We start from the raw sequence: 12,945 nt of genomic DNA on the forward strand, positions 1-12,945 counted from the left end.
AAATTTTTATTGTGCTAATAAATTTTTAGACTAACATAATTACTCTTGATTATCAAAATGACTTTTTTATGATTTTTTATGTTTTATTTAAAATATTTTTATTTTAAGGTGTACCTAAACACCTTTAAAACTTTATTAAAAAAAATTTTAATTAAAAATGAACATTTTAACAAGAGAAACCAATCCAAATGCACAACACATATTAATAGGGTATGTTTATTTTAGTTTTTCTGTTCAAATAATAAATTTTTAATTACAAATTAATTTTAACATATTTATGTAATATATTATAATAAAAAATTAAAAAAAGTTGTAGTTTATGGAAAATAAAAAAATCAGAGTAACTACTTCTGATTAATAAGCTGTTCTCTATTATATATAAAAATCAAATCGTAAAATCATACAAGTAAAATAAATTACAAAGGTGAATATGTCACCAAAAAAATTACAGAGGTTAGTTTGACCAAGGAATTGATGGGGAGAAAAAGAAGGGGAATATCCAATTATCCAATGCATTATGCTAGTCGAGATGTTGAATATTTTGAAGGAACTCGATTTAGTTCGTTTTTTTTTTTTTTTCCCCTAATTTGGGAGCGGATTTGTTACAGAAATGTCAGTTGCGGACAACGTTACTTTCAAGAGACAAAATGACATATTTGTCCCTCCAGTTTTATTTTTAATTTACCCCGATATTTATGTTATTTGTATTTTGAGAACGTTAAAACTTCAAAAGTGATATTTATGTTTAAAATATAAGTTTACCTATCATATATTTCAAAGACACGTATTAATACTGAGACTATTATTAATAAAATATTTTAAATTTTTTATTTGCAAAAAATATATTATTTTATAATCATATTATGAACACAAAAAATTAATTATTAAATTAATTATTTATATAAAATATATATTAAAATATAAAATATATTCTAAAAATAATTTAAATAATATATATTTATATATAAATATATGATGATTTATAATATTTTTATTATTATATTTGATTCAATTTCAATTAAATATATGGTTGAAAATTTGAATTTTTTGATTATTTACAAAAGTTTGTTAAAATCACACAAATGGCCCAACTGCAAATGTTAGAATCTCAAGTCAATATAAATTATAACCACCTTGACTCAAAAGGAACCGTTTGATTGAATAGAAACCAATCCAAGGAATCAAAATGAAAGGAGAACGATGGTAGTTGTGTAATGAATCATTGAATTCTATTTTTTGCTTCATTTTCGTTACCTATTAATAATTGTCCACTCTCTTCACCACATTTGCGCTAAGCCAATTCTTTTTCCCATCACTCTCTTTTCTTTCTTCTCCTCTCTCTCTCAAAACTCATTAAAGCTTCTCACATTCTTGCTGGTAAGTTTCTTTCATAATTTCTAATTTTGTTCTTTTCTTCCATTCTTTCACTCTTCTTGTGTAACTTTACTATGTATACATACATTAGGTGACTACAGGTTTCTTTTTTTCCACTAATCATCATTAAGAGAAAGAAAATCGTGGTACATTATATTGTTTTTCCTAATTAATTCTCATTTTCTGTACTGGATTGATCATCATAATTTTTATTTGTTATTATGTCATGCATTCAAGTGTGTATGTGCGCGTCAGAAATATCACAGCTATGTATTTTGTATAGTTCTTTAAATATTATAAATACTTTTAAAATATGCACTAAATATGTTTAGATTGGACAAATATTTCTTCAGAAATTATGTATATAAGTTTCCTTTAGAAAGATCTAAATGGACATACTTTGATTAGATTAGCCAAATAAAATTAGCTCATTGCTTTTATTTGTCCTTTTGTTTAGAAGGTTAATTGTTTTTGTGTATGAAAATTGAAAATATTTTATATTCACATTACCTTATTTACACGTGTTTTCAATTAGTAGTAGCAGCATGCTATAGTGATTATTATTAGAGTCTCACTCTGATGCATGTTGCAGAAAAGATAAATATTGTGTTTTTTAGATTTTTTTATGCTTATTTTGTATACTATGTATATTTTCAATTTGTATGTGAATCTAAATCTATTATTATTATTATTATTATTATTATTATTATTATTATTATTATTATTATTATTATTATTATTATTATTATAATAGTTGAAATGATTATATAAATTTGACAATATTTAAAAATTGTTAAAATTAAAAAAAATATTTTTTTAGTATTTAAAAATAAAAATAACAAATATTATAAAAATATAGAAAAATGTGTGCTTTTTAAATATTGTCAAAATTATATAGTCCCACTAGAACTATCACAATGATAGTCACTGCAGACTCTAGGGTAGAAGTATACAGTACAATACAATAGTTTTTAATAAGTCTTTTTTATAAGACTAATACTTGTATTAACTATTGACATTCTTTCCTTTTTAACAGTTGTAGGTGTATTTTATCTAGGATTAAATAAAGCTTCAAAGATAATTATACATGGCGAAGGATCAACTTCAAGTGTTGAATGCACTTGATGTGGCGAAAACACAATGGTATCATTTCACAGCAATCATTGTTGCAGGAATGGGATTTTTCACAGATGCCTATGATTTGTTTTGTATTTCCCTTGTAACGAAGCTACTCGGCCGCATATACTATCACGTTGACGGCGCACCAAAGCCGGGAACTTTGCCGCCCAATGTCTCCGCCGCAGTTAACGGCGTAGCCTTTATCGGAACACTCTCTGGCCAGCTCTTCTTTGGCTGGTTAGGTGACAAGCTTGGCAGAAAGAAAGTCTACGGCATGACTCTGATGCTTATGGTGGTTTGCTCTGTCGCCTCCGGCCTCTCGTTCGGCCGGGAACCAAAGTCGGTTCTGGCGACGCTCTGCTTTTTCCGGTTCTGGCTCGGATTCGGGATCGGAGGAGATTATCCGCTTTCTGCCACCATTATGTCGGAGTACGCAAATAAGAAAACTCGCGGCGCATTTATAGCCGCCGTCTTCGCGATGCAGGGATTTGGTATCTTGGCCGGAGGCATATTTGCAATCGTTATCTCATCGATATTCAAGGTGAAATTCAATTCTCCGCCATATAAGGTTGATCCGGTAGGCTCAACTGTTCCAGAAGCAGATTTTGCGTGGAGAATAATTCTTATGGTGGGGGCTCTTCCCGCTGCACTGACATACTATTGGAGGACGAAGATGCCGGAAACCGCGCGTTACACGGCGTTGGTTGCTAAGAACATGGAACAGGCTACAAAAGATATGTCTAAAGTTATGCAAGTAGAACTCCAAGCAGAGGAATTAAAGAAAGAGGAGGATAGAACTAAGGATTTTGGCTTGTTCTCAAAGCAATTCGCGGCGCGTCACGGTTTACATTTGCTTGGAACAGCGAGTACATGGTTCTTGCTTGATGTTGCATTTTACAGTCAGAATCTCTTCCAGAAAGATATCTTCAGCGCAGTCGGTTGGATTCCTCCTGCAGAAACCATGAACGCGTTGGAAGAAGTTTACAAGATCGCGAGAGCTCAAACGCTTATAGCTGTCTGCAGTACAGTTCCTGGATATTGGTTTACAGTAGCATTCATTGATAAGATCGGAAGATTCACCATCCAATTGATTGGTTTCTTCTTCATGACAGTGTTCATGTTCGCCCTCGCAATTCCTTATGAGCACTGGACTCAGAAAGAGAATCGCATTGGATTCGTCGTGTTGTATTCGTTAACATTCTTCTTCGCAAACTTTGGGCCTAACTCAACCACTTTCGTCGTCCCTGCAGAGATCTTCCCTGCAAGATTCCGCTCTACATGTCATGGGATTTCGTCGGCTTCCGGCAAGCTTGGTGCTATGATTGGTGCTTTTGGATTCCTATATTTGGCGCAGAGTCCGGACAAGACCAAGACAGATGCAGGTTATCCTCCCGGCATCGGTGTCAAGAATTCTTTGTTGGTATTAGGAGTGGTTAATATTTTAGGGTTCTTGTTTACATTCTTGGTGCCTGAGCCAAAGGGAAAATCTTTAGAAGAAATATCAGGTGAACATGAACAAGAAGATGAGGTTGGAAATAAGGTATAGTCGTGTTGTTTGGCACAATTAGGACGAATAATAAAGCCGTGCCTTCAATTTGGTATTCGAATTACCCGGCCCAAAATTAGGTTCTTTCCTATATGAGTTGCTCTTTTTATTTGATTTTGTGTTGTCATTTTGTATAGATAACAGGTGCTATTTGTTCTGTGATTTGGAAACATATGTAATTGTCTATTTCATTCTTTAATTTGATGACTATATATATGGTTCTTTACTTTTAATAACCATTTTCCTTCTTCATCACCTACGTTCCCCTGATATGTATTACTTTGTTGGCCAGTGTACTTTTTTGGTCTAATGTGCATTCTTTGTTGAGAAGTAATCATGGTAGTTTTTGGTTTTGTCTTTTATGTTTAATTTTTATATATATTATTTACTGTCTACCAAAAAAATGCATCTTTACATTGTTACATATATTTTCATTTTATCCTGTAATTTGGCACATACTTTGTGCTCTACATCTTTGCTAGATTTATCATCTACTTCTAGTCTTCTACTATTATATAATGGAATGGAATATAGAAAGGAACTGGTGGATAATTTTTTTTCTTTTAAAATGTCTTTTAAATTTTAGTATAACTTACTCTCTAAATTTAAACCAAATTTCTTATTATTATCTACATCTAATTTATAAAAAAAATAGATTAATAGACACAATAATACTTATCAATATACTAATATTGATTAATTTTAGAGTTATTATGAAAATATATATTATTCAATAAAAAAAAGATAGCTTATAAAGTAATTATTTTCATCAAAGATAGATATTTTATTCATTGAAATAATTAATGAATATAAGTGATATTAATAAGATGATAATCCGACTGACTAATAATTTAGACTTCCCATGTAGTTTTTTAAAAGTTAAAAACAACATAGAATTAGGTCTAATTTGGGTAACCAACTTAATTAAGCTTATTTTGATAAAATAACTTAAATAATAAATAATTCTGTTAAAAATAACTTATAAATAAGTTATTTTGTGTTTGGATTTTTAACTCTAAAAATATTTATTTTATAGAAATGTGATGAAAAGTAGAAGTATTATGAGAGAAGTCATTTTTTTAATTTCTCTATAAACTCCTAAATAATTTTTTAAAAAGTTATAATTTAATTTTAAAAATTATACTAAACATTAATACTACTACTTTTCATAAGTCAAAAATAAAAAAAAGTTACTTCTAAAATTTTTTAAACGGGCCTTAGAGTTCAAATAGAGAAGAATTCAAGACGTGGATGTAGTTATTGTAAGTATTTTATTAGTTTTCAATCCTATACTTTAAAGATCTTCCAATTCTTTGTCTTTCAAATTTGTCATAGAATCGTTGCCACCATAGATATTTGCTTTTAACTTTATTTCAGCTTAAATTTGGTTCGTCTCTGTCCACCATTTTCATAGCCAGGGACGGACATAAGGGGGCCGAATGGCGGCTTCGGCCCCCAACCTTTTTTAATAGTAATAAGTTATTATGTATAATTTAATTTTTTTAAAAAAATTATTTATTATTTTATCTAGTATAAATAAAAATTTAGTCTAATTTAAATATTAATAATTTTTAATATCTACAAAGTAAGTAACAATATTAAAGAAATCTGAAAAAGATATTATTACTAATATTTTTTAATTAAATAAAAATTTTCAAATCTCATAAAGTGAATTCTTTTTCTTTTTGTGACCGTCTTTTTTTATTCATTTGGTATTAATTTTCTCTGTTTCAACTGCTATAATTAAGAGATCTTTTTCAACTATAAATATTGTGAAAAATAACTTAGAAACAAAATAAAAGATGAATTTCTTGCTAATTGTCTTTTAGTTATATTGAAAAGAAAATTACTGAAAAATTTGACACAAATTCTATTATTGGTGAATTTTATGATATGAAGATTCGACCACTTCGTTAATAAAAAGTATACACATATTTTTTTTACTTTAAAATATATTCTCTGTCAGTATATTTTTGTAATACATCTTATATTATATAATTTTTTTACATAATTTTTAATATTATATGTGTTTTTGGCCCTCCCATAATATCATTTCTGGATTCATCCCTGTTCATAGCTCGCCGGATTTTGGTATCCTCAAAGTTGAGATTATCCAGCTACGTTCTAGATTTTTTTTGGTGTGTGAGTAATTTGTGCCAGAACATTTTAGTTTTGGGTAGACATTTTAACTTTTAGATTACCTTTTAAATTTGCTTTTGTTGGCATTACCGCATTATTCTGTGGCGTCTTAGGAGGAGGACGGAAGAACTGAAAAGTAATTGAGTAGCCTGAAACATAATTTTCTTTTTTTATTAAAAAAAATGATGTAATCAATATTATGGATTTAGAAAAGTATAGGGATTATCAATTTTATTAAATTTTGGCTAATATGTAATCAGCAAAAAAAGAATGAGTAATCTCACATTATTTTATAAAATTTCATATCATTAAAAATTCATAGATGACTACAAATCACAAAAATTATTAATCCCTAATACTTTTCTTATGATTTTAAAAAGCAAATCAAATCAATTAGTTCAACTGGATTAAAAGGGATACCATCTAAGAAGTGATCAATTCGGTAAAAAAGAATAGTAAACTCACATTATTCATGTAGTCTTTTTTTTGGTTTACGGTTCTTCAATATTCATGTTTTGATTAGTGAATAATTACTCCACCTACAACACATAATATTAATATTGCTAGTAAAATGTAAATAAAATATGAATCTAATTCGATTAATTTATTAATATTGTTATCTTATTGTAACTGGTATTTCAGTTGGTGTAAGCTGCTATTTTAGAATGAACGCAAACTACGACATTCGTTCTCACGCCCAAACAAACAATAAATTAAGTGGATCATTCATTTCGTTGTAATTGTATCCTTATATACGGTACAATGACTTATAAAGATGCATGAGAGTTGCTGATCCCCAATTGTAAGTGTAAATCTGCTCAAAATTTTAGAGTAATGGTAGATACTTCGTGTGGGTATATGCCATTGACTTATCCACAAAGAGAGTGGTACCCAACAGATCGAAGATGTGACATCTAATGTATCCCTGAACAGACTCCAAAGTGTCTAAAGGTTGTGCATCTTTAATATGATGAACCTAGGACAACTTTATTATCTTTGGAGGAACTAATCATAAGTTTGCTACTGAAAATCGCTAAGTTGTGGATGACCAAAATGTCATGACTACTATCGGTCCAATCGGTCATGCACTCTCCATCAATCGACAGGACATATATGTGTCATATCTTCGAGTGTCACCATAATCTTACCGACCGATAATGCGAAGGTGTGAGTCTTCGTCCTCCACCTTTCCTCAAGAGAAGCTAGCAACGCACCATTTTCTCTAATTTCTCCGATTCTTAATATGTGATAGAATCTCATCGTTCGTAAGGTCTGATCAACTGTCGAATGTCACATCGGATCAAGTTTAAGAGGCAAAATATTCCAATTAGCCTAGTTCAACTAAAATACAAAAAATAAATAATATTAAACTTAATATTATTTTTTAATTTTAAATAAAATAAATTAATAATATTAAAATCAAAATAAAAAATAATTAAATAAAATTCAAAAAAATAAACTTTTATATTTATATTATTTATTAATTTTAATAAATACCAATTACAACAAAAATAATAATATTGTAACAGAGAATTAAATAAAAAATAATTACCAAAAATTCTTATTTTTTATTAATATTTATAAAAATATTAATTTAATAATTACAAAATAAAATAAATAATAAATATTAAAACAAAAAAATAACTAAATAAAATTCAAAAAAATTTAATTTTTATATTTATATTATTTATTCATTATTATAAACACCAAATAAAATATAAATAATAATATTGTAACAGAAAATAAAATAACAAATAATAATCGAAAATTTGAATTTTTATTTATTTATAAAAATATTAATTTTAATAATTACAAAATAAAATAAATTAATAATATTAAAACAGAAAATAAAAAATAATTATATAAAATTTGAATAAAATTTAGGACAATTTACTTGATTAAAATCATTGTGAAAATTCTTTACTCAAATGCAACATTTGCCATTCGTTTACGTGAGTGTCCTTTTTCATTATTATGTAAACCGTGGTAGGTAATCACGATTTTCAATTTGTACATAAATCGTGGGAGGTTGGTACGGTTTACACTTAGGAAACGTTGAACATCAACCGCGGTTGCTTACCACGAATTATGCATGGAAAATGTTAGAAGAAATCGTACTTGGTCACCACGGTTTATGAAAAAAAGCTGTGAGCATAAAATCCTGTTGGCTACCCCAGTTTATGCTTAGAGTAGTATAAATATATAATCCGCGTTAATTCGGCACGGTTCTCATTTGTGGCAAACCAAATTTTGTTGAATCTGGGAGGTTGAGAGAGTTTCTGGGAGAGGCTTTGAGGTTTTGAACCATTTGGGTGGTGGAGCCATGGAAAATGAAACTTGTATCTACCGATTAAATGGCATTGCGCACGTGGCTAGATATATCGACCAAGAGGTTAGTTATACTATCTTATTATTATTATTATTGTTGTTGTTATTGTTGTTGTTGTTGTTGTTGTTATTAATTTTATTTTTATTATTATTGGTAGTTGTTAGTATTGTATTATTGTTATTGTTACTATTATTATTACTGTTGGTATTGTTATTATTGTTATTGTTGATATTATTAGTATTATTGTTATTATTATTCATATTGATGTTATTGTTATCCTTCTTAGTAACTATGGTTATTGTTGTTATTATTATTGTTATTGTTTGATTATTGTTATTACTATCAAAAAAGAAAATATAAAACCAATGTGGGTGTATAATAATATTTTTAAATTATATTTACTGTTATTAATATTGCTCGTATGCTGAGGTTTTCCTTATCCACATGTTACAGCCTACTAGGCTTATTAGCGGTGTCAGGAGACAACAGAATATGCCGTTATACGACCGGATTATACCGTATCTGGAGACCGCGAGCTTGTATCACTTGGCTAGGCTGAACAGTCAGTGGTTCTGGGTTGATGAGACTCTACTTAGCGCATTCGTTGAGAGGCGGCGTCCTGAGACCCACACCTTTCACATGCCGTTTGGGGAGTGCACCATCACTTTGCAAGATGTGGCATATCAGTTGGGTTTGCCCATCGATGGGGAGGCCGTTAGTGGATGCCTGACTGACTTTGAGAATCTGATGGAGAATGGAAGACCCGCATGGACGTGGTTTCGCGAGTTGTTTGGCGAGTTACCGTCGCAGAATAAAGTCAAGCAGATGACGGTGTGCTACACATGGTTCCATGAGAGGTTTTGTGTTCTACTAGCAGAGGCAAGTGAAAAGACCGTGCGTATATACGCACGTGCTTATATTCTGATGTTGTTGTCCTCTCAGCTGTTTGCGGACAAGAACGCAAATCGGGTTCACCATTGCTGGTTGCCTTATTTTGCATCCATGGAAGACTTGGGGAGATATAGCTGGGGCTCGACTGCACTGGCCTGGTTGTATAGATATCTTTGTCGTGGGACAAGTAGAGACGTTAACTTGGCCGGGCCACTACAGCTTTTATAGTCTTGGATTTTCTGGAGGTTTCCCAGTCTCAGACCCAGTGATTTTGATGTGTTCGGATTTTCGCTGGCATCCAGGTACGATTTATTATTTTCGATCCATAACTTGTTCAATTTCATGTGTTGTCGTTCGTTATGACATGCTTTCAATGAAACTTGTAGGTGGGCATCATATCTACCGAGAAACGATGTAGGGGATCAAAGAGTGGTGTCTGCACGCCTTTCTTTGGATAGATTGCGTGTCCGCAATGTGAGTCGTTTAGTTATTGCTCTTACAAGTAGTCGTTTATGTTTACTCTGATGGTCTTACCTAACATTACCTTCTCCGATACAGTTTGTGTGGGAGCCTTATTCTACTCCCGAGGTTGCTGCTGTTGTTCATTTGCAGATACTTGTTGACGAGCACCGTAGGCTATGGACGACGGTCACTAGCCTGATATATTTTGCTGCGATAGAGTGACATCAGGTGGATAGGGTGGTACCGCAGTTCGGCGGTGTTCACCATCTCCCCCAGTTGGTTCTGAACATTGATTGGCTCCATGCGAAGGATGGAAGGGGTGGAGATCAATGGTTCTCCAGATATTATCAGGAATGGCATTTGCATTGGGAGAACAGGCTTGATTCAGTCATCCCGGTTGATCGAGTAGCTGATCCGAGTCCATCAGCGGAGTACTTGGACTGGTGGTGCCGTGTTGCCCATAGATTCCTGTCCCCAGATGTTGCATTTCATGATCCTCGACCGATTGTGTTGACCAAGGAGGCTCGTCACAGCGGATCGTCGCAGGCACCTCCCAGGGTGCAGGTTCCCGACAGACGAGACAACAGGCGAGTGGATCGGTGTCGGCGTATAGGCACACGTGCTACCGATCGAGAGTGGCGATGGCTCGACGACCTTGTGGATGAGGACCTAGGTGGTGCTGATGATGGAGGTGTTGTAGATCATCGTGTTCCTCAACGTAGAGCCAGACGGCAGGGTGGGTGGGATGGTCGTGGACGGGCTCGAGGTAGAGGACCTCCCGCTGGGGATGATGTTGCTCAGCACGCTGTTGGTGAGAATGTTGGAGGTTTGGAGACAGGAATGGATCAGCCCACCTACGAAGTTGGGGGTAGCTCTCAGATGTTCGGGAGTGTTGGGCCACAGGGATTCGCAGACTTTACTACCGCGGCCGTTGGCATGGACATCGAGGATCCTGTTAGTCAGTCAGAGTTCTTTAGGGATATAGTAGATATGCTGAGGGACGACGATGCGACCCATTATAGGCCACAGATGTCGGAGGTTCAATCCCAGTTTGCCGAGTACCAGCCACTGAGTCAGGGTGTTCAGCCTCAGTTGCTGGTTGATCTCAATGAGCCTGTAGTTTCTCCATATGACCCATGGTTCGCGTTAGGAAGGACCCCAGCTGTTCCTCCGCCGTCTATCCGCGGACCACGAAAAGCTCAGCAAGCCTCCCATAAGTTGGCTTAACCAATGAAGTGACCGGGAGGTTGCGAGTTCCCTTTAACACCTAATTCACACATTCACTAATGTTGGTTATCATGTGCCCAAAGCGTCTACCACTATCCTCATGTTGGGTCCACTTGTCATACTCTATCCGGTTGGCCCAGTCACACATGGCCGGATTCTCAGTCCGCATGATGTCAAACTAGTAATAAAACTCTGCTTCAGTTTTTGCATAGGCAGCATTGACCAGCATCCTCCTTGCATCTTTACCTTTGAAGCTAAGGCTAAAATTCGCTGCCACATGATGAATACAGAATGCTCGAAAAGCACGTGGAGGAAGCCAACCATTCTCAGGGGCCTCAAGGGCAGCCTTAATGCCATTATGCCTGTCAGAGATAACAAGAATACCCTCTTACGGCGTCACATGCGATCGTAGGTTGGACAAGAAGAATGACCATGACTCCGTATTTTCTCCCTCCACAAGGGCGAAGGCTATCGGGAGGATGTTCGAGTTCCCATCTTGCGCTATTGCTAACAGTAATGTGCCTCCATACTTGCCATACAAGTGGGTACCGTCAATACTCACCAGGGGCTTGCAATGCCGAAAGGCCTCGATGCAGGGTGAAAATGTCCAGAAAAGACGATGAAAATACACTGTTGACTCATCGACCTGATCCCCAAGTTGAACAGGAGAGGTCTTCAACACAGTTACTGTCCCGGCCATGGTCAACTGTACCCCTAGCATCCAACGTGGCAACTCGGCATACGACTCTTTCCAATCTCCATATATTTGTGCTACTGCCTTCTGTTTTGCCATCCAAACCTTTCTGTAACTAGGACTGAACCTGTAATCGGCTTCTGTTGCTTGTTGCAAGACCTTTACCGTAACGGCAGCATCCGCCCTAACCAACGGATAAATCCTCGCACATATAACGTGGTAATCAAGCTGCTGGAGATCACTGGAAATAGAGGTGGCCAAGCAAGTGTGCAGACCATTGTACCTCCTAACCTCCCAAGTGCCCTTACGTGCACAAAGCGATATGTGAATCAACCAACTACAATCCTTGCCGAACTCCTTGCATTTTCTATGATACTTTAGAATTTAGATGATCCGATTCCAAGACTCTGTACTCAATACCTCCGTCTGCCTGTTGACCCAGAGCCTCCAAGTTTAGAGTGGAGAAGTGTGGAGGGTACTGCTGTGTGCCAGAACTTGAAGGCCCGTGCTGTGTATGTTGATTGGCACCTATGTCATCATTGCTGTCTCCAATGATATCTACAGGCTCCTCGTCAGAGCCATCGTCCCGCATTGCATTCTCTACTCGATCAGGTTCCCGGAAGCCTTAAACATCATGAATCATGCCACCAGCGGTATCCATCTCAAATGCTTGCTGCCAGACCCTAGGATTCTCCAACGGTACAGAAGCAACTGCCTTCATTCGATCTAAATCAGTCGCAAAGGAAGGGGATACGACCTGCGGAACAGATGGTCCGGCCGCAGGCATTGAACTAGACACACTGCCCGCGGCAGTCGAGCTATGAAGTGGAGCTGATGCCCCAGAACTATCGACACCAAGCTCCAACTTCGCATACAGCTTGTATATTATGACCTCCGAAAAACTCCTTACACAATGAAACAGAACCCTAATATCTTCATCGGCCGCTAGCACAAACGTATCATACTTAACACCGGTCGAGACAACTGCGATGGGAATCTTGTAGAATAGCTTCTTCACCCACTTGCTCCCAAATACCCCAAGCTTCTGTAAGATGCTGTTCTTTATATCTGACAAAGTGCTTGATGAACTGATAAATACACTCAATGGTTATTTTTTGCTTCTTTTGATTTTTCCAGAGCAATGCACTAAGACAAGAAAACTCT

At 34.8% G+C, this 12,945-nt stretch overlaps 1 protein-coding gene across 1 annotated transcript; it reads right to left on the reverse strand.

Moving 5' to 3' along the window:
• Positions 1-11,265: 11,265 nt before the first annotated feature.
• Positions 11,266-12,373, reverse strand: LOC130962647 (uncharacterized). Its single transcript, XM_057888835.1, has 3 exons — positions 12,158-12,373; positions 11,519-12,084; positions 11,266-11,449 (listed from the first exon to the last, which is right to left on the reverse strand). Exons 1-3 carry the CDS (start codon positions 12,371-12,373, stop codon positions 11,266-11,268), a joined length of 966 nt encoding a protein of 321 aa, XP_057744818.1.
• Between the last annotated feature and the right edge of the window lie 572 nt (positions 12,374-12,945).

Source organism: Arachis stenosperma, chromosome 2 (assembly GCF_014773155.1).
Source record: "Arachis stenosperma cultivar V10309 chromosome 2, arast.V10309.gnm1.PFL2, whole genome shotgun sequence".
NCBI classification, from domain to species: domain Eukaryota; kingdom Viridiplantae; phylum Streptophyta; class Magnoliopsida; order Fabales; family Fabaceae; genus Arachis; species Arachis stenosperma.

What these genes read in the sequence shown, in the direction of transcription:
- LOC130962647 (XM_057888835.1), bottom strand. Translation starts at nt 12,373, where the DNA reads ATGCGGGACGATGGCTCTGACGAGGAGCCTGTAGATATCATTGGAGAC. An exon ending in CGGATCATCTAAATTCTAAA is followed by an intron (nt 12,085 to 12,157) that starts GTATCATAGAAA and finishes TGTGCACGTAAG; the next exon opens with GGCACTTGGGAGGTTAGGAG. An exon ending in GGAGAAAATACGGAGTCATG is followed by an intron (nt 11,450 to 11,518) that starts GTCATTCTTCTT and finishes TATCTCTGACAG; the next exon opens with GCATAATGGCATTAAGGCTG.